Genomic DNA, 27,992 nt, shown 5'->3' with positions numbered 1-27,992 from the left:
AGCTAATGCAATAGCCTCTAGCTCTAACATTTTATTTATGTCAAGCTTTGAAAGGTAGGGTTAACTTGAAATAAACACAGAGGCAAGGTCTTTAAAATCATCAAACTCTGAAAGTTTAATAAACCAATAGTTGACAAAAGAGACAGTTGAGAGACAGGAAGGGGAGCAGGACTCTTCTGGCTGAGCACACCCTGGAACTCACAGCAAGGCTCCACACACAGGCTGGCTCCTGCCCCAGAATTCAGAAGCTGCTCTCATGGTATTGTCTGCAGCTGGGGTGCATCACTGAGTGACAGAATAACTCCAGAATATGCCATGGATTCTGAAATTCCTGTCTCCCTGCCCCTCCACTGCACCCCCTGAGGGCGTGGGGAATGGGCAATCCATGATTCCACTAAGCCCTGGATATTGCAGAGCTTGGTGGAAAAACCAGAATACACAGGAAAATCCATTTGTTTGTGCAATACATTAAGAGATGTTTTTATATCTTCTGAATTAAATACGTTCTTTGGCTAAATACTGTACAAAATGCAATCTAGTGGTTGTATTCTGGGACTTCCCTCTGAGTCTGGGACAAATTTTACAGCACTGGAATCAACAGTGTGTAAATTTCTTGTATAGTGTGTAACTAACTTTGCTGCTTTCACTAAGAAAATCCATTACATAGTACTACAGCAAATTAGTAATGCGACCAGGCTGTACTCAGTGCTGTGGAGTCTGGAATGACTGAATTAAGATTCTTCAGCCCTCTGCTTCTCATTCCAAACATCACTCCTTCATAACAGAACCTCAAACCAGAAACACTTCAACACTGACATCATAAACATATATAATTCTTTTTCTTTCTATATAGATTTATATACCTTTAAATATATTTTTCCCTACAAAGGTAGAAAGCCTATTGGCCCCGACGCTGCCTGGCTGACATGCAGACTGTGTGAAGATCAGTGCAGTATTCCTATTGCAGTTGTAAAAGTCCAAAGCTCCTGGCTGTCTGTCTGTTAGTCTTTGTGCTTGAGAAAAGCACAGTCAATCCTATTATGAAGCCATTGATGTCCTTCTATGTAAGATATGAAAGTACAACAATCTGCATGTCTTTTAGTGCTAATTCAAAGCATGAAAAAAGCAACTGATTGACGACTGCAAGATGATCTCAAGATTGTTTTTCTATGTTGCTTCAATACTAAGACAAAGAAGGAGACTGCATCAATGCATCTAACTAATCACTCATTAGCCCATGCTACATCAAACCATGCCATGCCATTCACACCATATGGACTCTTTTTACTGTAACTTTATTTTCCTGATTTTTATGCAGAGCTCTTCATACCTATTCTGTACCTGAACAGAATACACCAATACCGCTTGCACACAGTCAGAGAACATTGAATTAAAAGCACTCGAACCAAAATGTAAGAACTTCTTTTACTATCAACTGCCTTACTATGTAGCAGAGGCAGACTGATAATGAGGATTTGGAATAAAAAGGCAGAATGATCAACTCTACAACAGACATCAGTGTGCCAGCCCCATGTGTACTCAAGAGGGTCACTCATTTGTCCTTTATGTAATATTAACACCTGTCTTAAGAAAGAACAGAAGGAATGTACATCAGTTTTATCATATAGAGTTATACAGCTCAAACTTAAAGGACAAGCAGAGGCAACACAAAGTAATGTTCAAGTGTTTGATTTGCATGGTCTCCGATTTTAAAGGGACAGGACCACTCAAGTGTGGTGCAGGAAGCTCCTGGAGTCTGATAGCTGGAAAACAATGAGTTTTAATGAACATAAAGACAGAAAGTAAAAATAGCACAGAACAAAAAAATGCCTTTAAACTTTTTAGCAAAAGGGGCAGAGGGCGCGAATACAAAATGCCTCTTTTCCTTCTTCTTATTCCAAACCTAGCCCTGCTTGTTCACACACTCACCTGTAATTGGTATTGCTCCAGGAATTTGTAAGTACAACTGTTTTCAGTGGTAGATTGGTCTGGGTGCTATCAACTACATGTTGCAGAACTGCAAATTTCCTTGTTCCAGATCTATGATCTATAAAACTGCAAGAACCCAAGGGCTATCCGTTTTCTGCCAACACACAGGCATCCACACTAACAACTTGTTTTTGTAACCTCTACACACGACCTGAGAGACTCCGTTACGTTCCTTCTCTACAAAGGCTGTCACCAACCTCGCAGCTTAACTATTCCCACAAAAGAAGACAATGAGAAGGCCACCTGAAGCCCACTTGTGCAGTATGGCTTGTTGAAACTTTCTGAAAAGTCATTAGCAAAAGGCTGACTTGGAAAGGTGAAAAAGAATCAAGCAAGAAAATCAAAGGATACTAAAATACATACAGACAAAAGAGGAGTGAGAAATAAAACAATCTGTGCTATCTGGTGATATAAACTCCCCAGTTTCAGTCCAGGAGAGACAGAAATGACATGCTCTGTTTCCATGGCTCTCTGGTCGTTGTCAGCCTCACCACTGAAATCAACATAAAAACTCCAAAAAGAAAAGTCCCTATGGAAAGGTGCAGTTTGAATATGCATAACCCCAATGATTCCCCTGATTGTGCATTACAATTTGACACATTTTACTGTGTTACAACCTGAAAACTCAATAGATGTATTTATTTTTCCTTTTGATCCATACAACATCCTCTACAATATCAATGTGTTTAAAAGCTTGGATCTAAAATATAAATTAAAAATAAAAACCCTAAAAATCTTCACTGCAAAAATGTTCACCCCCTTAGCATTGGAGTGTTAACTCCTTAGTAAGCTCTGCCTCAACCTACTGCCTTCAGAATTTACACAGAATGTGAATTGGAATCCACCTGTGTGCAATAATATTGGTTAACCATTCAAATTGAACACACCTGTCTGTGTGAGTTCCCACCATTGGACATTGCATACAAAGTAATATGAAGACAATAGAGCTTCTGCAACAACTAAGGGACATGGTTGTGTACAGACAAAAGTCAGTCAAGATTTCAAAATCACTGAGTATTCCATGGAACACTGTTAAATCAATATCAGGAAGTGAAGACACATAAAACTACTAAGAATCATCAATGACCAGTTCGTCCTCCAGAGCTCGGCAACCGGGAAAGAAGAACACTGGCCAGAGAAGCAGTCAAGAGGCCAAAAACAACCCTCCAAGACCTACAAACTGACTGAGTCAACAATAGTTCAGGTGCTCCTCAAATCTGGGCAGTAGGGGTGAGGGGAGAGTCATATTTGAAAAAAGCTCACATGAAGTCCCCTCTTGAATATGTAAAAAGACATGTAGGAACCTCTGAACCAAATTAGAAAGAATTGTGGTCTGATGAGACAGAAATTGAGTTATCTAGCCTTAATGCCAAGCTTTGTCTGGTGAAAAAAAGAGCACTGCTCATCACTTACAAAACCCCATCTTCACTATGAAGCACAGTGGTGGTAGCATACTGTTGGGTGGTTGCTTTTCATCGGCAGGGACTGGTAGGCTTGTCAAAATAGAGGGCAGTATGGATCATAGATCAAAACCCGGAGCAGTCTGCAAAATATCTGAAACTGGGACAGAGACTCATATCTCAACAACAAAATGACTGAAACACAAAGCAAAAACAACCCTTGAGTGGCTTAAAAAGGAGAAGGTTAAAGTCCTTGAGTGGCCCAGTAAAAATTCAGACTTAAATCCCGTAATAAAATCTGTGGCAGAAACTGAAGATTGCTGTACACCACAGCTCTGTTGTCTCCGGTTACTAGAGCCTGCAATAACTGGAGCAATTTTACAAGGACAATAAACACGCAAAATGTGAAAACGTGGTTACAACATACCACAAAAGCCTTGAGGCTGTAATTGCTGCAGAAGGGGGAGCAACTAAATATTAAATGCTTAAGCTCAGGAGGGTGAATATTTGTCTAAGCTGGAGTTTTCAGTTCAGTTTTTTTCAGTTCATAAAATGTTATTTTATAATAAAAAATATTGTGCCCATCAATATGTATGTTTTCTTAATCATACAAAAAAATCATGTTCAAATGGGTTGTGATTTGAGGTTGTAACAGAGCAAAATGTGGTAGAGGTCCAATGGGGGATCAATACTTTTTACACTCACTATATATAATCATAATTTACATAAGATTTTCTCTATAAGACATTTGGCTTTGACATAATATTTTCATTTCATTTCCTGTAATGTTCATATTGGTCTTAATTTTTAACATCCATCTCTACAGATTCATTTTTAAATAAAGACTCTTCATTTGAACAAATCTCACTTGTATCTTTCTGCATATTTGCACCCTTCCACTGTGTACATCTGTGTTTTAGACAGCCCCAACTCAAATGCCAGGTGACAGTGCAAATCCCTCACACTGACTTCCAGGCTAGACCGTATTCACCCCCTGTACACACTTGTGCTAGCTTAGATAGTCCGAGTCCACTGTGGTGAACAATGGTACAAAGTTAATGGTAAATCTGCACAGTACTTACACACTGTAGCATTACTTACACACTGACATTGTGTTTTCCCTCGTCTTCACCACGGTTTTCCACCATGTGCAAGAACGCGCCTCCCAATACTTTACCATGCTGTACTGCAATAAGCACAGGCTCAGCACTGAGCACTGGGCCCTTAGCGCTGGCTGTAGAACTCAGGGGAAAGGGCGATGGCTGCTTATGGTTGAGTTCTGTGTCACGTCTGAGAGGCTCATTCACATCAAGCCAGAAGGCAAGCACACTGAAAGCCCCCATGAGGACAGACAGACTCTGGTAGGAACAGGTCTCATAAGACACGAGGTATGAAAACTGAGCACATTTCTGCCTTTCACTAGAATCTTAGGGACCTCCTCTTTGCACTTTCGGAGTTTCACTATTTTATTTTATTTTAGAACCAACAGTTCTCCTGAACAAAAGGAGGGTGTCTAAATATGCCTTTAAATCTTCTAAACTTTGTCTTAAATGCATCTCTGTTTCCTTTATCCTAGTGTAGCCAGACTTCACTTCTGTGCTCTCCAAATATGTCACAGTTTAATCAAAAAGAGCTTAAGCTACAGGCATCAAGGATTAATAAAATGGTTTGTCTTCTTTCAAAGCTGAATTTTTGGTAGGCTTCTTAAGGGGCACAAGGGCTCCAATAATATTTATTTTCTAAAGCACATTCTTGAAAACATAAAATCCTGAAACAACAAAAACTAGACAAAAAATAAATAGTAAAAATGATGTATTCATCTTAAACAAAGAGGTTTGGATTAATTATTGAAAATATCCAAATGAATGAAATTATGCCTTGGAAGTTCATTAAGCATTAAAGACCCTGTTGCTCATTGTCCACAGTTTAGTCTTGATAACAGACAAGATTGCTGCTGGAGACGACAGTAGGCAAAAGATCAAAGTTGTGGGGGACATTATTACTACTTGATCTTTAACTTATTCACTATGTAAAACTTGATTAAATAACCCAACATTTATCTACATCACTGTTAAATAATACTGATGAGGGGCCACACTCAGTAATGTGGAAGTCAGTCCTGGAGTGTGGAAACGTGCTAACAGCAAATGGCCATTGACATGTAGGATACACAGCAAGAAAGAAAGCAGAGAAAGGATTCACTCTTGTCATCAACGTCCTCCAATGTTTTAACAACGTAGAACCAAACTTCAAGGAAGTTTGGTTCAATAGCTATTACAAACCACTTTTACCCTTTCACTTTTGGCTCTCTGTATTTCATTTGAATTCCCTTACATCTGAGGGAAAATCTCATCCTGATTATGACACAGCTGTGTGCTCACAGTTGAGTGATAACCAGCCTGTGGGCAGAAGACAGCTGCTCATTCTGTACTGTCAACTCTCAATACACAGATGAAAGGGACACACAGACTGCAGCAAGGTCTAGTCCACATGGATTTAACATGCAGAACATGATCAAAACTTCACTGGGGTCATCTTATAACTGCAGCAATGGTTGTTTTTTTTAAAAGGCTTATGGCCACAGATATCTGCATAATCAATAAATAATAACCACATTTATATGTGGGCTCTAACTACAAATTAATTAACTTGGTAATGTATGCAGAGAAGAAAGTAGAGCAAAGGGCTGAGAGGAAAGCACAGAAGTCGGCATATCTGGGTTGACAGATCAGCCTGGACCTTACTGGCGGCACTGGAATACAAACACCAACCAATCACAGAGTTGTTGGGCTTATTCAAGTAAAGCACCTTACTAAAATGTTATAAGGCTTGATTTTCCAATTAAAATCCGAGCAACATCACTCCCAGATCTGTGTGGTAGGCTAGAAGACAGCGGCTCAATTTCTCTCTCAAATACACAAATGGACACTATTCGGACCCTGGACTAGTACAGTACAACGTAGCACACTGTGGTGTGGAGCAGTACAGTGCTATGTAGTTCAGTGTAGAAAAAGCCCAATGCCCTGCAGAGCAGTACAATTCCAGTAGCTCCCCAATACCCCTCTTCATGTAACATCAAATAGCTGACCTTCTAGAGCGAACATAGCCTTCCAGTCATTAGCAATAATCAGCCAAGACTTGGAGGCTGGTTGAGAAGCACTGGTAGAAGCCCCTAGACTTTCCGTATCTATCCCCTAAAGCCTTTTCCTACAGCAGCCAACTTCCTAGTTAGGGCAAGAGCAACGATTGCATCACTATGACAAAAAAAACACCCCCCTGTCTTCAACAAGCTGTACTAAAGAGAGACTGCAAGGAACTAGAATTCATGCACACTTGTGCTTGTGCAGGATTTGTAGGGGAGTTATCCTTTAAATACAGAGAGTGGAGTGGTGCTGTTCACCACATGGATAAATTGAAGAAATAAAAAAGACTTGTAGGAGAGAAGCAGGTCAGCACAGCTGCTGTTATTTCCTAACAGTGCATCTCAGTTACACTGGGGGGTTTGGGGTGGAGAAAGCACAAGGGAAGATGGGATGACGGGAGCTCCTCTGCACACACACACACCCCCCACCCCACCCTGGCACTTCTCCATTGATGGAGAGAAACGTCCCTGCACTCATTTGGACTTGGGCACCACCAGGATCTCGTCTCCATCACGGATGCTGTAGGAGTGCAGTGCACGCGTGCTATACTTCATCTCCTCAGGCCCGAAGACGCAGGCCACTTCCTTGTCGATGTAGTAGAGCCGCATGTTGTTAGTGGGGAGCTGCACCACTGTCCGCAGCTGCTTCTTGAGCTCTGCAACCGTCTGGTCCAGCCGAATACTTACAAGCTCCACCTTGTCCTCACAGTGCACCTCCACCTTGGCATAGCAGCGCGGCCGCAGGTCGATATCTGCCAGCGGCGCCAGCTTCCCATACTTGGTCACCAGGCAGTGGTACCTGGGGGAAGGGACACCAGTTCAGCCAGCGTTGCAATGCCTGTCATCTGACATCACCAGCTGTATGTGGGTGCTGTACATGGCCACTGTCTTATCCTTGCTAACTTTTTTCATTTATTACAATGCATCTTTTGTTAAGTGGACATACAACATGGTGGAAAAAGAAGCAAACACTGTAACAAGCAGACAGGCATATATTTGAAGTTGAAGACTTTGAAGTTGAGTCTCAGCAGTCAAACGTCTGATTTATTCTGTGCCTTGGATCTAGGCACAGAAGCCTACAAATCTTCCGGCAGTTGCTCAAGAAAGGCTATACCCAGGGACCGAAAAAATATCAATTTTGCACTCTTATCCAAAAGAAGTGACACAACTGACCCAGGAAATTACAGACCAACACATCTGACTTCTCTAACATGTAAGAATATGGAAGCAATAATTGGAACTAAACAAGAGGATTACCTATCTGGAAATAATATCTTAGGAGATACCATGGATTTAGAAAGAAGAAATGTTTCATAAGTTTTAAATAACTTGTTAAAGTTTTCTCTGAACAAGGATTAGAGAAAACAGCAAGGATTACAGAAGCAACAAATGAAACATTTTAGATTAAATTCAGGACTGATACTTAATGTAGAGAAGTGTTGAATATGGGTGGCACAGTGGTAGAGTGCTTTGCAATGCTGTCTCACAGCACTGGGGCCCTGGGCTCCATTCTGGACCTGGAATGCTATCTGCATGGAGTCAGTATGTTCCCCTCATGTTTGTGTTCATCAGGACTTATTGTCATGTTTCCTCGGGTGCTCCGGTTTCCTCCCACAGTCCACAGTCATGCTGGTAGGTTAACTAGGTTCTGGGAAAATTGCCCCTAGTGTACATGTCTGTGTTTGTGTCTGTGTCTGTCCTTCAATGGACTTGCCTCCCATCCAGGGTGTATTCCACCTTGTGCCCATTGCTTACTGGGACAGGACCAGTACCATGACCCAGAACGTGAATGAAGCAGTGAGAAAATATATGGATGGATGGAAGTGTAGAATATTACATGCAGGAAGTAAAAACAAACTAAACACACAAAATGATGAACATCGAGCTTGATGATGTTCCTTACAACAAAATTATTTATACCTTCTGAACAATGCTGGGAAGCAACAAAAATGCAAACTGGATGTTAGGATGTTATACCAGGATTATAACATAAGTTTATAACCTTTATCAAAGGATGTTAAAATTGTACGTTGCACTAATAAACCTAATTTAGAATATTGTGTTCAGTTGTGATTACAGGGTTACAAGGCACTACTGCTCCCCTGGACTGATTCCAGAGCAACCAGATATACTCCTAAGCTCATAGGAATGTCCTACACTGACAGGTTAAAACAAATGAATCTTTTTAATCTTTACAGTGAAGACCTGATTCAAGTATTCAGAATCCTCAAGGGTTCCAACAAAGTATACCCAGAGGAATTTACAGGTGAAACACAAACCAAAGGAAAGAGTCAGAAACTACAGGAACATGCATTTAGAACTGAGAACAGGAGGCACTTCTTTAAACAAATACTTCTTAAAGAGTCTAGAACGAGCTCCCCAGACACTGTCGAAGTCAATACCCAGGGTGTTACATTATTGTGTTAAGTGAGGGATTCTGTTGGTCTCCACTTCAATGTCTTTCTGCACTTTCTGCTGAATGAAGTGAGTCCTCACTAGTCTGTAAAGCTCATTTGCAGTATTCTACATTGTGCTAAGAACCTACCGTGCTTGTTTGGTTGTTTAATTTTACAACTGTGATGATGAGCACCTATCACTGTCACTTCCCCAGCGTGAAAGCTTGCTTCTCATAGCCTGTTAGCTACAGCAGTTTCTGAATCGTGGTACTTATAGTCAAACAATCATTCTCAAATAAATGTACGGTTTCTTTTAACACAAATGTCTCTCCACCTACTACCCTCTGTGCAGTCATAGCATTTTCTTTTCCTTTGTCAGCCACTGTTAAATCTTTCAAGTTATTTTATTTTTTAGCTACATATTGCCATTTTCTAAAAAAACAACTATTACTTTTCTTTTTATTATTTTCTCTCACCTTTCATTCTTGCTTGACTCTCCACTACAAAAGAGCTGTAGAGCACAATTTTTCTTCCCTCTGACAAAACTGTGCTTTCTCTTTGAATCAGGCCGCCACCCCAATCTCTCCCCCTATTCCTCTTTCAAAAAGCCGCTTGAACCCAGAAGGTCCGCCCGGGAGGCTAGGGTTACTCAAAGGGAAAAGGCTGTGCTTTGAAAACTGGGGCTTCCATTCTAGCCCCACGTCAAACAGTTGCTTTGTTAGCCCGTCTCCCTAAAGAGGGTCCAGTCTGCATGTCTGCAGCCGGCCCATGCAGCCTTGATCGGGGAGGGGAGGGTAAGCAGGCCCAGGAGAAAGGGGACAGTAAAAGGACATCCATCTCGCCTCTGTCTCCATCCTGTCCCTCCATGCCTCTCCACCTGGAAAGCTGGCACAGGGTCAAAGCCAAGTCTACACAGTTTGAAACGGGGGAGAAAAAAATAATTCCCGGACCGTGCCTGAGTGTCCTGTCTCCCACCCTGCCTCCAAAACTACCCAGATGAAAAGGAGCATTTTTATTGGAGCTGCTGCTCGTGCTCTAGAGAAGAGTAGAGTGTTCTGGGGGAATATTTGGGTTGTGGGAGTTTCGAATGAGCTGCTCAAGCATTGCTGATGAAGCTGATACCCTATCTTCTTTCAAGAAGCAGCTAGATGAGATCCTTCTTTACACAAAGGGTGGTAGGAGTATGGAACAAGCTGCCCAGCCATGTTGCTGAAGTTGATAGCTTGGCTTCTTTCAGGCTTCTTTTAGGTTAGATGGCTCAAATGGTCTCCTTTCATTTGTAACCATTCTTATGACTCCCAGGTACAAGAGAGAAAGACTTCCCCTAATAAAACATCACCAGAATATTGAGTTTTGTGGAGGGCAGTCTGCTTAGTTTTGTGTATTTTTACATTGTAATTTTACCAACACATTAATGCCTTTTCCTTGACTTTCATTATGCTTTAAGACACCTCTCTCAACTTCTAAGACTGCCCAGCTCTCCTTTTCTACTCAAAAAGTACAAATGTAGGGTAAGTTAAAATCTCTACTGACACCTGGTATTTACTGGTGCAGACAGACAGGACTTTTTTTTAATTACTCTTCTGAAACCACAGCCCCTGCTCCCTACTGACATGTTGCAAAGGAAGAGAATCAGAGAGAGGGAGCTACAGATGATCACTTTATGAACTCAAGTTGTTCACCTTGATTTAATGTGATCTTTCAGGCGTGAATCTGGTGAAACTCTGAGATCAATAAACTCCAAGAAGGTGAACAAGACAAAAGGGCAGAGCAATCTCTTCTCTTTCTGAGTTTTCACCATCTTATGCTGATTAGACCTGCATGAGATATGCAGGAAAATCCCTGAGCTGTATTATGACTGTGATATCACTTCCTTATTCAATACTCTAGACGTCCACACCACAATTCAACTGCAGACCCCTCTCCCAAGAGCAATCTCAATCTCTCTGTCCAAAAAGGCACTTTACCTATGTCATAATTAGAGCCAGACAATTCGTACAAATATCCCTTAAAAAGGGGAACATCAGATCCAGTTACAAATGGAAATGGGTAAAGTGCACCATCCAACAGGAGGAAAAAATAAAAATCAGGCTGCCATCTCATGTATCGGCTTTCCGATCAGCAAAGCGCTCACAAAGACACCATTGAGTGGCCACAGACTGGCCACATTGTCTCCCAAAGGTTAGATTCCCCAGCCAGAGACTGCTCTCCCGCCACAAATCCCTTCTCTGCATTCTCCCGAGGTTAAGCGGAATGTGACTGACTTGGAGCACGCTCCATTTCCCAGTAACCCCCCCTTCTTCTCCTCCACCCCCAATGATGCCCCTGATACCCTACAGAGAATGGCAGGGTTGTAGTTTTGGAAATGACATCCGATCTAGCTCCAGCATGGCATATCTCTTTCTAAAGTGTCACAAGTCTGATTTCCCTGTATGTCAGTTTTAAAAAACACAGTCCATATATACATCTGCCTATAGGGCTATCGGAGGCCAACATGCTTCTTTCAGACAATCTCTCTAGTCACTCCTCAGCCCACCATGCTAGCAGCTCCTCTCTGCTTGGGCAGTCTGGGAAACTATACCTGGTTTGCTTAAGAAGCATTTGCAAATTAGTATGGGCAGGTAAGGGAGAAAATACTGCTCAAACACATATCACAATCCCAAAGATTAAAAACCAGTAAAAACAAATACAAAAAGAGAATCTCACTCAGTCTCACACAGTTAAGTGTACAGAAGGGCATGAGAACCTGAGATTCACAGGCTGATCCTGTGTAGAATCATCACATCCCAGCCAGCTCCATGGTGCAGTTCCCCAACTCACCGGTTATCATGAGCCCAGGCTCTGGCTGACTGGAGCTGACAGCACACAGCTTCTTGAGAAAATTGGAGCATGTACTGGAGTGGATCTGTTTTTGGAAGGAGAGTGTACTATACCTGTAAGGCAGCTCTTCCTCAGGATAATCCAGGTGGTAGCGTATGAAAAACCGCTCAGCGTCCTCTCTCTCCCCATCTGTCACCACACTGCCATTGAGCATTGACACCGAAGGCAAGCTGTGGGACAGACACAGTCACACAGCACTGAGAATCATGCTCCATTGTTTTAAAGTCTGTCAGATGCATAGATCTGATTTGGCCAGATTATCACTGTACAGGCCATTCTTACAAGAAATGACAATTTGCAGCACTGATGCAAAATGCTTGACAGCTGCATGCAAACCAATTATATGATTCATATTTATTATGATGTCTAAGCTTCAATTACAATGACAATTACAATTCAAATTCAATTATTAAGGCAGGAGTCCCTGCAACTGTAGCCAATCAAGTGCTGGACAGGAGGTTCATCTCTTCTCAACAACCAGTGTGAGATATTACCTTTATATAGATTTTATTTTTATATTCTAGATTTTTTTATTGAAAGGCTTGTTTTCACTTGTGTATATTTTATGTTTGTTGGAGTAATAAATTGGTATTTAAGTGTCCAAAGAAAGAAAGCAAATTGAACACACTAAAAACAAAAATATTCCATGATAAATAAACTTTTGCAAGAAACAGCATCCAGGGCATTAGTAAGCGTGTCTTCAGTGAGTGTGCAGTGCATTGGTAAGCATTGTGTTGAGTCAGCATGCAGTGCCCCACTAATCGGTGTGTTGAGTCAGTGTGTAATTCACCAGTAACCAAAGTGTTGAGCCAGTGGGCAGAGTGTCAGTAAGCATGGTGCTCAGTCAGTGTGCAGGGCGTCAGTAAGCAATGTGTTAAGTCAGTGTACAGGGTGCCAGTAAGCAGTGTGCTGAGTCAGTGTGCAGGGCGTCAGTAAGCTGTGTGTTGAGTCAGAGTGCAGGGTGCCAGTAAGCAGTGAGTCAGAGTGCAGGGTGCCAGTAAGCAGTGTGTTGAGTCAGTGTGTGGGTGCTAATAAGCAGTGTGCTCAACTAGTGTGCAGGGCATCAGTAAGCAGTGTGCTCAGTCGGTGTGCAGGGTGTCAGTAAGCAGTGCGCTCAGTCAGTCAGTGTGCAGGGTGCCAGTAGGCAATGTGCTCAGTCAGTGTGCAGGGTGCCAGTAAGCAGTGTGTTGAGTCAGAGTGCAGGGTACCAGTAAGCAGTGTACTCAGTTGGTGTGCAGGGTGTCAGTAAGCAGTGCACTTAGTCAGTCAGTGTGCAGGGTGTCGGTAAGCAGTGTCCTCATTCAGTGTTCAGGATGCCAGTAAGCAGTGCGCTCAGTCAGCCAGTATGCAGGGTGTCAGTAAGCAGTGCACTTAGTCAGTCAGTGTGCAGGGTGTGGGTAAGCAGTGTCCTCAATAAGTGTGCAGGATGTCAGTAAGCAGTGTGCTCAGTCAGTGTGTGGGTGCTAGTATGCAGTGTGCTCAGTCAGTGTGCAGGGTGCCAGTAAGCAATGTGTTGAGTCACTGCATAGGGCATCCCTGTGTCTTGATGTTGTGTGGGGACACTCACTGTGCTACGATGAGACTACGGCGCTCCGTGTTGGTATAGGTCTGCAGTAAGGGGATTCCCTGCACCCTAACGTCCTCCAGCTTGGGAAAGAAGTTCAACTTCTCAATGTCCTCCCATGTGCTCAGACCTAACAACACAAACGGCAAAGCACAGGCTCCTTTGAAGAAAGACAGAATCACTGTCCACTGTGTGTCTTTTGTCATCAGGAAATGCCACAGTTCTTCCTTTCTGCTTTGAGTCTCTCCCCATCAAGATTGTGCCATTCTCTGGGTTCAGGCACACTGAAGTCATGACACTGCCTGGTTAAAACACTTCATGAAAATACTGAACATCGCATTTACACTGGATTTTTAAACCACTGCAACCTCACACAGAAATAACCAAGTTCAGACAGAAATATGTGAATAGGTTCTGTTTAAGTCCCCTGTGTGAAAGAGAATTTAATCTTTATGGGATCAGTATGTTAAATAAAGGTTAACTAAAAGCTTATAAAAGGCTCCTATGTGTACACTCTTACATCACTCCAAGAACACTGGCCTACATAGAGAACAGTGTCTCACAGACGGAACGTCACGTTGGACCTCACTGGGAGATCCACTGTCCCTTATCCAACCGGAACGTGTCCTCCTTGCTTTATCAGTTACCAGCTCAGCTGAGGTGGAGCTTTATTGAGTAGTTAAGTTCCCCCAGGGACTGCATTGCAGCTTAATGGACAGATTAAAAAGAAAAAAAACAGTACAAAACACTGTTCTCAGCTAAGGCTGGATATAGTGTTTCAACAAAGTCTCCCATTATTGTGCAGCAGGAAAGGAAATCAGGAGCCAAAATTGCTGCAATTTCAGCAATCAGGTCACTTTTTGCTGCAGAACAATGTAATGGCAGGTATTTGATATTGGCAACAATCATTTCAAACAAATCTAAGCACTCTGGATCAGTGCAGTTACAGGAAAGCAGACTGTGCTTATACAGCTCAGGACACCGCTCACAGCTTGGGAGCCTACGGCCTCTGAAACTAGACTTTAAAAAACAGAATTTGACGTATTTCACAATATATAATCCATCCATCCATTTTCTAACTGCTTTTGTCTTTGAGCACTTGGAGGAAACCCACAAGAACACAGGGAGAACATACAAACATCATTCAGCTAGCATCCGAGGGAGTGAACCCAGGGCTCCAATGCTAAAGACAGCAAAGCTAAACCACTACGCCACCATGCCAGTAACAATTATAAATAAAATCAATGACAGCTTTGCTTCTGACTTTCCTTTCCCTGGGAAACCAAGCCATTTTTCACAACTTCAGTGTGGCCCAGCTCACATGTCACAGAACACAATCCTTTCACAGCCCAATTTCTGCACAGTGGGGCAGGTGAAAAAACAGCAATCCTATCTGCTCTCAGATTGGCAAGAGTATATAATTAGCATGTAGACATAGGATGACAGGTCTCAGGCCCAGAGCATGGCCAGTGGAGCCGATACCTGAATTGTGCAAGTTGATAGAGCGCAGGCTGGGGAAAAGTCTGCGCAGTGTATCGCCCGAGTCCTCAATGGAGGCAAGGTTGTTGTTCGCCAAGATCAGGCTTTCCAGGCCAGGGAAGAGCACCCCAAACTTGCGCACCTCATTCCAGTCCTGCAGGTTGTTGTCAGTGATGTGCAGCAGGCGCAGCGAGGGGCAGGGCACCGTGGAGGGCGACACTGTGTCATACTCATTAAGGCACAGGAAGAGCTGCTCTAGCCTGCAGACACAGACACAGGCTCATCATTACCATTCCCACCTCTACTAACACCTAAAACTTACTCTTAAAGGTGGACCACCCTTTAATTAGTGTGAGGGGATTATATCTCCAACAACATGTTGCCAATGGTCTTATATAATCAATAAATAATGTAACAACCTATTTAAAGTACCTGTAATAACTTTCCCATTGTTTTTAGATGTTGTTACTTAAAGTTTTCAAGTAACTGTTCATCATTTATTTATTTATTTTCTACATGATTGTATTTTTTTTTGGTTTACTGTACTTGCATTTGTGTGTCTAATTTAAGTACAGTGCCTTGAGGATGCTCTGGGGTGAAAGGCGCTATATGAGAACGAAATTGGATGGCACGGCGGCAGCAAGCACATGGGTCTTACTCAGGAATCTCCCCAGTGAAGGTGTGCACCGTGTCCCAGGAGACACGTGTGTTGTTGAGGACGAGCCGTCGCACCCTGCTGAAGGACTCGGCACAGCTGCGCTCCAGCACCGCTTCACTCAGTGGGTTGGAACTCAGGTTCAGGAAGTCCAGGTTGGGGATGTTCGATACAATCTTGCTGATCTGTAACACAAAACCAGGAGCCAGACTGTAAGCACAAGAGCCATTGGATCTACAACCTGAACAGAGGTCTTCCTTGCTAAAATAGCATAGCATAAATATACTGGATTTGTGTAGGAATTTCCACATGCATTTCATCATGCAGTGCCGCAGGTCAGCAGATCCACTGTGTGAGTTTTGTGCACAACTGTACTGGACTGGGGGCTTGTACTGCAATGTGCTCTATGCTACACTATTACACTGCACTGTACATTATTCAACATTACAGCAGGACTCCGACCTCCTGCCAGTCCTGCAGCTTGTTGTCAGACAGGTCCAGCTCCACCACATGGGCGCAGAAGGCTGCAATCTCACTCTCGTCACCAGCACTGCTGATCCCACAGCCATTCAGCACCAGCACACTGGGCAGGTTCAGCCGGTCTGCAGACGGTTTAGGGGGTGGGTTGGGAGGAGAACACAAATGAAGTCACTCACTAGCACATTAATCCACGCACCCGGATGATATCACAGCTGCTCCCGTCTGCCCATCACATATTCATACAAATCCAAGATATGACACTGTCTTTCTGATCCTGCTTTTATACAATGGTAACCCCCATTCAGGACTGGTTTAGGAGGAGCTGACTCACTGGAAGATCCAAGCTCTGATATAATCTGGTCTAAGAGGCTGAATGACCTCCTCTTGGTCATAACCTTTCTTATGTTATGTTCCTAAGGTGCATAGTCATCATTTGTGTATTTCTCTGCAAAATAACAATATACAGAATTTTAATGAATGAACAGAGGAACTCCGCCATAGGGGCCGCAATCCAGCTGAACTCTGTGCCGGTCCCAAGCCCGGAAAAAGGAGGAGAGTTGACCGGCAGAGTGCAGATGCTGCCAGTCTTAAAAACAAAAACAGGACTGAAATCTAATGCAATGTCAATGGAAACAAAAGTGATACACCAGCCACGCAGCCAAGGGTCGATGGTTGTGGAGGGGAATAATGGACACTGCATTGGACACCAACGGAGTTCATCTCTATGGACAGTGATGATGATGATGATGATGAATGAACAAAGGTGGAGAACACACTTCAAAATTCATTTAAGTTTGACCTGCAGTCAGCCTAAGCCAAGTTCTAGCTATATTCTATCCTGAAGAGACAAGACACAATAGTTATTCTTCTCCCAAGACAAACCAATAAAACAAACCAAACAAAACCAATTAAACCTGGTTTGTAGCAGCTAAGGTTAATTACACTCATTACAGAAGAACTGAATCTGTATAGAGTCTAGCAGTGTTTTTAATCAGTATCAGTAGAGGTTGATTAGTATATACAGTTGTGAGAAAAGGTTTGTGAACCTTTTGGAATTATCTGTTTTCCTGCATTAATTGCTCCTAAAGTGTTCAGGTGTTCATCTAAGTCATAATAATAGGAAAATACAATCTGATTAAACATTACACAAACAATTGTACTTTTTATTGTCTATACTGGACACGTTGTTTAAACACTCACTGTCTATGCTGCAAAAAGTATGTAAATATCTAGGATAATTACATCTATTGAAGAGAGTAATTGGAGTTCCAATCAATGAGATGACATTCAGGAATGAGTTTTGCCCTGCCCTAAAAACCCCCCAACAAAGTCTGGTTACCAACAGAGTCTACTCTGCACAACAGAGATTTGTCAAAGTGAAACATGCCCCAATCAAAAGATGTTTCAGAGGACTTCAGAAGAGTTGTTGATGCTCATAAGGCTGGAAAGGGTTACAAAAGCATTGCTAAACACTGGGTCTTTGAGTTGTCGTCCATCTAAAAAAGGACTGCAAGAGCAAGCCATACAACGCTCAAGGAGGTGACAAAGAACCGTATGGTAACAGCCTGCAACCATATGGCCTGCAGGTGTCTCTTGTACTGGCTAATGTCTGTGTTCATGAGTACACAAGAGGAGAAACACTGAACAAGAGTTGTGTGCAGGGGAGGATACCACAGGGGAAACCACTGCGCTCCAAAACAAAACATTGCTGCCCCTTTCAACTTTGCCAAAGACCACCTGGACGTTCCACAATGCTACTGAAACAATGTTATGTGAACAAATGAGACAAAAGTGGAACTTAATTATGCAACATTATGTTTGGAGGAAACAAAACACTGCATACCAACACAAAAACCTCCTCCCAAATGTGAAGCATGGTGGAGGGAGCATCATGGTTTGGGGCTGCCTCAGGGCCCGGACAGCTTGCAATCATTGAGGGAACAATGAATTCCAAATAGTATCAGCAAATTCTACAGGAGAACTTCAGAGTATCCCTCCGTGATCTGAAGCTTAATAGAAGTTGGGTTAGCATGACAACGATTCTAAAAACAGGAGTAAATCTACAACAGAATGGCTTACAACAGAAATCTAACATTTTGGAATGGCCAGTTCAGAGTCCTGACTATAACCCTGTTGAAATGCTGAGGGATGATTCGAAGCAAGCCATTCACGCAAGACACCGCAAAAACATTAATGAATTGAAACAGTTCTGCAAAGAGGAATTGGCCGAAATACCCCCAAACTGATGTGGGGGACTGATCAGCAACTAGAGGAAACATTTGGTTGAGGTCATTGCTGCTAAAGGAGGTTCCACCAGTTACTAAATGTAAAGGTTCACATACTTTTTCAAGCACAAACTGTGAATGTTTAAATAAAATCTCCAGTATAGACATGAAAAGGTACAAATGTTTGTGTGTTATTTGTTTAATCAGATTGCGTTTATGTACTATTATGACAGAGATAAAGATCACATTTTAGGAGTAATTATTGCAGGAATACATGTAATGTACATGTCAAAAACTTTTTCTCACAACTGTAAAATCAGTATTTTCTTTTTCTTATAAGTATTTAAAATATTTGATCAAAACTGGCCAGAATAAAAACGACAAGTCATGAGTTCTAAACATGTGGCCAGCTCATTTTAAAAAAGGCAATACATTTACAGTCCCACCAAAGAATTCTCACCAGCCCATATGAGATATAAAAATATTAGAATAACTTTGTGCATTTAATTGGAGTGTTTTTCAGCCCAAATGATCCCACAGCACTTCACAAAGAGGAGACCCACTTCATACACTGCAAAAGTCTAGCCCTACTTGGGAAACATAGCAGATCACAGGAAAAGTGATAAACTATTTACCCGTTGCATTAGGGGGCAAGTTATGGTTAGATTGCACAAGCCTTAAGTGGCATTTTTTGGGGTCACTAGTGTTGCACCTAGATAGACATGGACTCCTTATGCTCTTACCTTTCATGGGTGAGCCCTGTGGCCCAGCAGGCACCACCACGCCCATGCCTGGCCCACGGCGGTAGGGGAAGTTTTCGGGGCTGTACTTTTCACTGATCACCTGCATGAAGGTGCGCCCCTCCGCCTGCTCCATTGCCCCGTCCCACAAGACCTCCCCGTCTGCTGGGCCGCAGCGGCAAAAGAGCCAGACACTCATAGAGGTTAGGCAGGGTGGGCTGTCTGAGACGATACACACAGGCTGTCACATTAGTTCGTACTGGAATAAGACTTCTCCCTCCCTCCCCCCCCCCCCCCCCTTTAGCAAAAAGGTAGTAATACATTGAGAACACAGTTAAGACCTCAATCAGCCCTTTGAGTACTGCCTGGAGCAAACTCCTACAAACAGAGAACCCTCATGGCCTTTTCTCACCTGAAGTTGCAGTTGCGTGCTTCTCAGGTCCACTATCACAGCTGTTCTGTAGTGTCTGCACACACAGAAATGAACAGAAAGGCAAGTAAGTCTCTGTGTAAGGCTTTACAACTCTGGCTAGTAAGACTCCAGTGGTTTCTTGGTTCAGGTTTCTTAAATGATTCCTTGTAAATCAATTTACTGTAAAAAGTGAGATAAACACTGCTCATCTGCTAAACTAAATACATTGTTTCCATAAGTGGTTAAACTTTCTTCCAGGAGTACAGCTTCAGTGATGGTTTTAAAACAACCAGGGTAACCCAATACCACAGATGACTATACTGTGGACCCAACGCTACTCAGTTTCCAAAAATAATTTTACTGCGGTCAAATTACATGAATCTACAGCATTTCTGCAAAAACTTGTCAAACTCCAGTGAACGTGGGTGTATTCTTACCCTATCAGTAAGAGGCACAGAAAGGCAACAACCTCTGTCCCCTGGACACTTGTCCCCTTCCTTGGGTAGGTATGTCAGAGATTAAGAAAGACAGCAAAGAGCAAGGCGCAGATACAGTGAAGGATACAAGGAACAGCAGAACACCAGGTCACCACTGTAGAGGACAGAAAGAGAAACTACAATGCTTATGATCATTAGCGATCAATTTACATACCAGTGGTGATGTCACAAGACATCACATCCTGCCTGCATTGTGATATCATTGTGTCTGAGCAGCACTAGCCTATGACAGAGAAACAAGGAGTTCACTGGGGTCTCTCACAAGACTCCCACTGGGCTCAGTGTAGGAAAGTGAGACTGAAGAGCTCATGGCAATTTATTCCTGGTTCTTCTGCACGCATGTCTTGCATGCTTCTGTTGAAATGAGTAAAACATTTCCTTTCACAATTCTTTCTTTCGGAGAAGGCAAATCAACAATTTATTTTTGACACTACTCAAAAAATGGTTTCCTTTTTTTTATAACAAACCCAATTTAACATGCAAGAGCATTTTTAGACCCAGTGTCATTGATTAAACTTTATACGACAATTTTATGAATTGTGTACTGCGCTGTGTGTGAATAAGAACCTTAGTTTGAGCCAGATTACTAACTTCCTTATTACCCACCAAGATGTTAATTTGCTTCATGTCAAAGGTGAAACTAAAGAAGCCTCACTAATGAAAGTTTACAGTGGTATCTTTAAATTTACTATGGTTTCCTCACAATTCCAGCACGAACATCCTCTGCTTTGTAAGGATGTGTTTTCACTGTTGATCTAACAGCTCCTCCCTCTACGCTGACCAAGTCACAGCACCACAAAACTTTATACAGGCTGACAAAACATCACCCTTGACATCTTTCATCAGTAGGGATGACAGTTTCTCCTACCTTGATACTTTGCTTTGTCTGATCCAGCTTTCCAGAGCTCTTAACAGGTCACGGCAGTTTTACTGTCAGGACAGAGCGGCAGCTGTGGACAGGAAACGGACTTTGCCATCAAAAGTATTTTCACAGAAGCATGTTTGTTTTTTATAGGTTCGTTCTCTTTCATTTAAGATACAGGTTCAGTCTCGTTCACCATTAGAACACAATAAAATGAGACAAAATCAATTACCTTTTGCTTTATACTGCTTCTCTTTATTACCCTGTCACCAAACCATCCTTTCTCTGCAATTTACAGCCCATTTTTAGACAGTTCTTTGCTATGTTTTTTCTAACTATTCCAGCAAAAATAATTGCTGTGAAGCTGTGCACTGAAGATTAAGAAATGCTGATATCAAACCCACCCTCCAAAGCAGTCCACCCCAGATCACGTTTTTGCTGCAACAGCTGAGAGGGTGTGAGCAGTTCAATAAGACTGAAGAGCAACAGAGAGCATGCAGCATGTGGCCAAGGCAGACTAACAGGAGAGAGTGCACACTTGCTCACTACAGAGCCCAGCACACTGCGTCCTGAGAATCAGTCCTGAACTGTCTTGTTCAGCCACTGGTTCTGTGCATCCTGATCAAATGACTAAGAGAAGATAAATAATAAAAAAACTGAAAAAAATAAATACATCTACAAAATTACACTTCATCTACACTCTTAGATTTTCATTTCTCAAAATTATAAAAATGCACAACAAGAGCAAAAAAAACCCACAAAGGAACAGTACGATTTCTTCTGGCACTCAGGTGTATCAATTGTCAATTCTCTGCAGCTCTGGCAGGACCCCTCTTTATGTTCAATGAAGGCTACCCTCTGTGAGTGTCAGCCAGCGCAATGAAGCCATGCTGACAAGGACTGGTGAGAGAGGCTCCTGTCAGGCCCAATACCCCTTACAGGTGGCACTGTAAAGACAGCTCCCTCTGATCCTCCTCTCCACACTCAGCTCACTTTGACTTCACTTCTGATTTCTGGCCAATGAACACCCGAAACTAAAACCCACTGTCAACGAGCAATAACAAGCTCCATTCACTCTTGAAAGTACAGCAAGCAAAGCTGCACACATCCAACCGTCTCTTCCCAGGGGAATCAGTGGAGAGCAGATTGACAGGGTATGAGGGAGCCAGAGAAGAGCCATGTGGGTTTGCTTGATAGACAAAAATATAAGCAGGACTAAAATTGTGGAAAAAAAAAACATTATTCAGCTATACTGTTAATATATTATTAACAGTATTGCTTCTAAATGACTTCTTGCTTTAGGCAAATTAGTCTGTACTTATCTGTCTTTAAAATTATAACTTTTATAATATTGTAACACCCTGTCCTTCCATGTTCCCACCACCCTTTGTGTAAAGATGTGCCTCCATTACTCAATTCTGAACGCACTTCCACATAGTTTCCACTTGTGCCCTCTCGTTTGGGTTACACTGTAAATCGTAAACCTAAACAGTGCCTTTGAGGATTCTGAACTTCTTAATTAGGTCCCTTCATGCACGTAACAGCAAACATATCTTTTCACAAAACCTTTTAAGCTGGATCAACTTCCAGCTATTTATTTGTAAATCTGATAGAACCAAAAGAGGGCTTCCTAACAAACTGTTGCCATGACAACTGAGTTGGTATACCTTTGGGCACTTTTGGTTGTTAAGGAAACTTGAGGTGGAGGGACTGGACTCAAACTTTGAAGTAAAAAGGAGAAAAGGCTCAGTCTCCTTCACCCTTACTGACATACTCCAATAGAAATGCACTAGGAGTGCAAAAGGAATTCATGTAGCAATAATCATCCACATTTGGACTTGATCATTTGTCTCTAGTCCACTCCACTCAGCAAATGGCATGTTTGTAAATATAAAATACTAATCCGTTTTCAGAATGATGCATACTTTCTGTGTGAATTTATTTTTGCAGCTATCAACTGCACACAAAATTGATGCACTAGAAAGTGTATCCCTGCAATCTTCTTTGTAATGTATCTGCAAGATTGTCCCATGTATTTGATACATATTGTGTAAAATTTGTATATATAGTAAGTAGCCCTGGATAAGGGCATTTGCTAAGCAGAAAAAAATATAATAATAATACTTTATGAATACAGAAGCAGGAGTTTCTGTTAGATGTGACCTATGACTTCACTCCCTGAACATAAAAACTCCCAGAACAATATAACTGACGGTTAGGAAGGGTTTAACCAGAATTTCCCCATTTTTCAGTTTTTCCTCTCATCCCAGGTCATCCTGTTAGGTCTGATATGCAAACATCCCTAAAAAACAGAAGCCATTCTGGGACAGTCCTGTAGAGCTCTGTATCATCTCCTTGATAGTTTAAAGGTGAGCGGTAAGGCTAGCTCCTCTTCATTAGTATAATTTACTCGGAGACGTCACCTTGACCTGCAGTCATGATTGGGCCAGCGGAAGACAGCTGCACAGTTCTTACAGACGTGGCCCATAGAGGGCGCACAAAAGCTGCACTACGATGGAGTCGCTTCTCCCAGAATGTGCTGTTTCTAATTTGACGAACCTCCTGGCACCTGTCTGAGCTGTTGCGAGTGAAGGCGGTGCTGATCCAGTGTACTAATGTTTATGCGACATAGATAACGGTAAATATGCGTCTTTATGAAACTTTGTTTCACTACTGTACTCAGTTTTTGAAAAATCAGAATACACACATCAAAGCACTGTATCGATTATGATCAATTATGATTTCAGACTTACAGTAACAAGATGATATACTGTGAAACAGTGTGTTCGCATGGGGTGCATTAATCGGAATATATTGTTTTCGGTATTTACTGTACCTTTCTATAATCTTTCCCATTGGATTACATTTCCGAATTTGAAAAGGACAGACACTACTTTTTTATTTGTAATAGTGATTAAATCCTCTTTCGCCTAACTGGGCGCAGTGTGAGAGTGCTCAGCTCTGTCCGGTTCTCAAGCACGAAGCACGGTTTGCTCTTGTCCGGACAGGTATTTGAATGGACTTACTGTACTGCACTTTTAAACAACAGCCTGCTCTATTCAAGAGAATTTACACTTCCTTTAAACGCACAGAAGTCTTCATCGGTGTTCCCTTCGTGTAAAGTGATTTGGAAGTGCGAGTTCTTCCCGAAGTCTACAGAAAATATCTTCTCTCGCAGTGAATCTGGCGAGTCGTTTTAAGACAGGGGTCGCTTTAATTCCTGTTAGCTTTCGGTTTGCGGGTACAGTAACGCAGTAAGAAGGTAACTTATTTGACCCAAAGAGCTCCTGAATACAGCAGAGCTCCGGCTCAGGGACATTAAGATTAAGAAGAAGACCGAGCGCCTGATTTATTCATAATTCCAGTCGGACAGCTAGTTCACCTGCATGGTATGAGCTGCTGCCTCGGACAGCCGCGCAGGTGAAGACATCATCCCCACACAAGCGCGGCCACTGTAAGACGCATCCGCAGACAACACAATGACCCCTGCGCTGCCTGACCGACCGAACGACAGCTCTCTCACAGCCCGCAGGCCGGCGGGGTCACCCTGTCAACCCCCACCTGTCCCGGGGCCCGCTCGCAGCGAAAGGATTGCCGTTGTCATGCCCCCAAAATACAGCTTTTATCAGCCACTCACCCCCCTTCCTCTCGCGCTCTGGGGTTCTTGTTATTGTTGCTCCAGCTGTCACAGCAACCCCCCTCATTCCGGCAGTGACGCAGCACACAGAAACACTGTAACCGCACACTGCAGAGCAAGGGGAGGGCGCCAGGCCTCTGAGGGCTGCCTATCCGACTGCCTATTGGGTAAAACTGACGTCACTCAACTGGCGATTAGTTGTGTTTGATGCCGCTCAAGCTACAATTGGGCGATCGCGTGTATCTATTTATTAGCAATTTACGATTAGACATCATGAGGTTTAGGGGTTCGGGTACGATTAACTCCTGTTTTCCACGTTTCCGTTATAATTGGATCTTCGTGCTCGGATAACGACCTGGTCTCAGAGTCTGGTGTTTTTGTATTTTGGGGGTTAGACCATGCGCTGAAATCACCCAATCACCGCTCGGCACCGTGTAAACAGCGCTCTTGGACGTAGACTCAAGCACTGCCGGGTACGTATAGCACAGGTTTTCTTTTGAATAAAGATCACGGTGTCCTTAGACGGCACGAGTTTAAAAAATGCACATATTATTTCACAATCCTGTACCGGTCGCTTCACGCACACCTTGATAATGTGACCGATGTGTCCTTGAACCTGGAAACTGCTCAAACAAAAGAAAAAATACAAAAACACACCGGCGCTGCATAACAGGAATAAACGGCTACTCTCCACTTGTCAAATAACACTCAAGTTTGCTAAAACCAAGTTTTGTGACAAAATAACAAATCTTATCAAACCCGGTATGAAAATCAAATCAAAGGGCTGTTTCTAAGTTCGTACTCTCACAATAGGTCAAAATGAGAATGAAGACGAGATGTATTTGAATAAATCAAACTTTTGATATGAAAACAAAGTTCTTATTTTTCCCGGTATCCTTGAAGCCACGCAGTGTCATCTGTGGATTTTATACGCACAAAAGTTTCGATTAACTTCTTTTTTAGGTACAACAGAGGTAGAATTTACTCTGACACTTTAGCTCAACCGCTCATGTCAAAAACACGAAACCCGTTGAGGTTCGAAAAGAACTAGTAATTAATTCTGGCAAAACATTTTCCTTTATTCGTGAATTACAACTCATCGCCCAAATTCTACTTACAAGCAGTGACTGTTACAGAAAATAATGTTTTAAGCACGCGGAGTGAGAGAAACCAACAGACTCGTTCAGTAAAGTTCATTCGCATCGGTTTGCCGCTGACCACGACACCGACACTGGTGTGGACACTGCGACACTTGACTGCAGAACACATTCTTAGAAACCGGGAAGACATTAAACTAAGTTTCAACGTGACGTCATTTATAAAATACCGTTTAACAGGTTTGTCACAGGTGGTTTAAGACAGATCAATATCCTACATTGTTTTAAAATCACATTATATTGCTTTTAACTACAGCAAGACAGAAATAGAAGTGTTCGTGGTCAGAAAATAATTTTACAACCCTTAGTGGCGGATTTGAACCTCCTTGCGCCGGTTTGGCTGATTGGCTGATTGGCTCTACCTGCCGGCTGCTCACCTGAGGGATGGTACGTTACGGCAGCCCGGTTCGGTCGGCTGTTCCTCTCGCTGGTGCAGAAGTTGTACCTCAGAGTATCGGAAAAACGCCCCTGCTATTTGCCAGCTTTCCAGTGCAAAATCCCTAAAATACTGCAGGATGGGCGAATTGTCCCGCTGATGAACTAACGTCACCAAGGAATTTGTCATGTCGTGGGGGTGGGGGACAAAGCCCAGTACATTACGAGTCAAACTGATGTCAGATTCGTTTCTCGCGGCGAGTTGTTACCCGCGTAAAGAGTGGCTGTGGCGCGCGGTCACACAGCTGAACAGCGTTTCTGCCGCCGCGGGCGTCTTGAATTTAAAGACTTTTCAACACAGGGTTGTACAGGACTTCCTTACGCGGCCTCTTGTTAGTCGAGCCAGCCGGACACAAATACTGATACGGACAGTTTCTCGTGATCGCACAATAAATTATTACTTTCAGGAACTAGCACCATTTTCACATCAGTCTTCCCTTGCTGCTGCAGTGCGAGTTTATACTTTTAATACGGGTTTCACAGTCTTATTTTGTTTTATTGCCTTTTCTGTAGGGTGTAACTCCCATCCTGTAAAATAAAGATTTTTTCCCTGTAAATTAAAATGTAATCGCCAAATTCCTGACATTAATCTGAAGGTATAATAAAAGCAGAATATGAAAAAAATAAATGAGTACTAAAAGTTGACTATGGCTTTATTCCGTTGTACAATCTTGATTGTAGGGTCTGCGCCTGTGGCTGGAAGCTGCCGGTTCGTATCCCGCGGCCGGCAGAGGAATCCTACGTCTAGCTGGCGCTGGGCCCCTGAGCAAGGCCCTTAACCCCAACTGCTCCAGGGGCGCCGTATAAATGGCAGACCCTGCGCTCCGACCCCCAAGCTTCTCTCCCTGTCTGCGTGTCTCAATGAGAGCAAGTTGGGGTATGCGAAAAGACAAATTCTTAATACAATAAATTGTATACGGCCAATAAAGTAATCTTATCTCTTATCTTCTAAGAGGACCTGATGGACGCGTTTACAAATTCGGATTGTTATTCCACGGTGTGGCCAGTGGAGGCTGCTGTTGCCCAAATAATTTGCTAATAGTCTTCTAGTCTCCAACAAAACACAACAGTAATTACAATCTGATGAAACAAACTATAAATTGATAAGCGAGTCAGAGCCCAAGAATATCTCTCTTAGAACAGTGCTCCTTCTTTTTTAGTGGATATCCCACATTTTAAACCTGACAAATTCTGATCAACTGACCTGGTTTAAGTCCCGAAGGAACTGAAGGAGAATACATTTTCTTTCACCAAACTGCTTTGAATATAGAGAGTAGAATCTCTAGAAAAATACCGTGCATGTTAAAGCAGTGAAGCAGCTAGATATAACCCAGTTCTGAGTTTTTGTTCACAGTCATGTTGAGCAGGCACCAGCCGGTGGGTATCAGACTTCCCCCTAGTCATGGAGCAGCTGTGATGTGCCAGTGGACACCTGCTGGCATTATTCACACATACTAAAATGAACAAGGCTGAGGAGCATCGGACTCTTGTGGTTTTCTCCCCAGACCAAACCTCCTAAATCTCCTGCATCTTTACCTGAAATAATGTTTGGTAGTGGATGACACAGTGGATAGTATTGCTGCTTTACAGTTCTGGGGCCCTTGGTTCAATTCTATCTGCATTGAATTTGTGTTTCCTCTTGGTGTTCTGGTTTCCTCCCACAGTCCAAAGTTATACTGGTAGGTTAATTGCAAAATTGTAAAAATTGACCCTGGTCTCTCTCTTTCTGTTTGCCTTATGATGGACTGGCATCCCATCCAGGTCATACCTTCCCTTGCGCCTGTTGCTTGCCGGTTTAGGCTCAGCTGGTTAGAAAATTGATGGATGGATATTACTAATAGGTGGTCACAGAAAACACTGGTTTAAGACATTAAAACATACTTCTTGCCTTTTCCCTTATCCTAAATGTTCCCCTCATGTAGTGACTGTGTATGTGACTGAAGTGGTTTATGGTGGAACTTGAAATCGTGCTCCTGATATCAACCAGGAACGCTTAATCTCCACTAGTGAGGAAGCTCACTTTTGGTTAGATTCCAGTTCTA

The 27,992-nt window shown here is 42.7% G+C and overlaps 1 protein-coding gene across 8 annotated transcripts; it reads right to left on the bottom strand.

Moving 5' to 3' along the window:
• Window positions 1-90: 90 nt before the first annotated feature.
• LOC148816708 (tubulin-specific chaperone cofactor E-like protein) lies at window positions 91-24,440 on the bottom strand. Of its 8 annotated transcripts, none has more exons than XM_088939873.1 (11): window positions 24,359-24,440; window positions 20,728-20,809; window positions 20,014-20,082; window positions 19,363-19,417; window positions 18,954-19,172; window positions 15,968-16,107; window positions 15,509-15,690; window positions 14,854-15,110; window positions 13,375-13,501; window positions 11,861-11,977; window positions 91-7,330 (listed from the first exon to the last, which is right to left on the bottom strand). In XM_088939873.1, exons 5-11 carry the CDS (start codon window positions 19,147-19,149, stop codon window positions 7,006-7,008), a joined length of 1,344 nt encoding a protein of 447 aa, XP_088795999.1. In that variant the 5' UTR covers window positions 19,150-19,172; window positions 19,363-19,417; window positions 20,014-20,082; window positions 20,728-20,809; window positions 24,359-24,440; the 3' UTR covers window positions 91-7,005. The 8 variants fall into 8 exon arrangements, with proteins under 8 accessions (XP_088795999.1, XP_088795997.1, XP_088795995.1 ...); XM_088939871.1 differs by lacking the exon at window positions 20,014-20,082 and adding an exon at window positions 19,800-19,953 and having other exon boundaries at window positions 18,954-19,191; XM_088939869.1 differs by lacking the exon at window positions 20,014-20,082 and adding an exon at window positions 19,800-19,953.
• Window positions 24,441-27,992: the final 3,552 nt, after the last annotated feature.

Source organism: Atractosteus spatula, chromosome 22 (assembly GCF_055471065.1).
Source record: "Atractosteus spatula isolate fAtrSpa1 chromosome 22, fAtrSpa1.hap1, whole genome shotgun sequence".
Classification (NCBI taxonomy): Eukaryota; Metazoa; Chordata; class Actinopteri; order Semionotiformes; family Lepisosteidae; genus Atractosteus; species Atractosteus spatula.
Note: the sequence above shows the minus strand (reverse complement) of the source record. Positions and strands in the feature narration are given on the sequence as shown.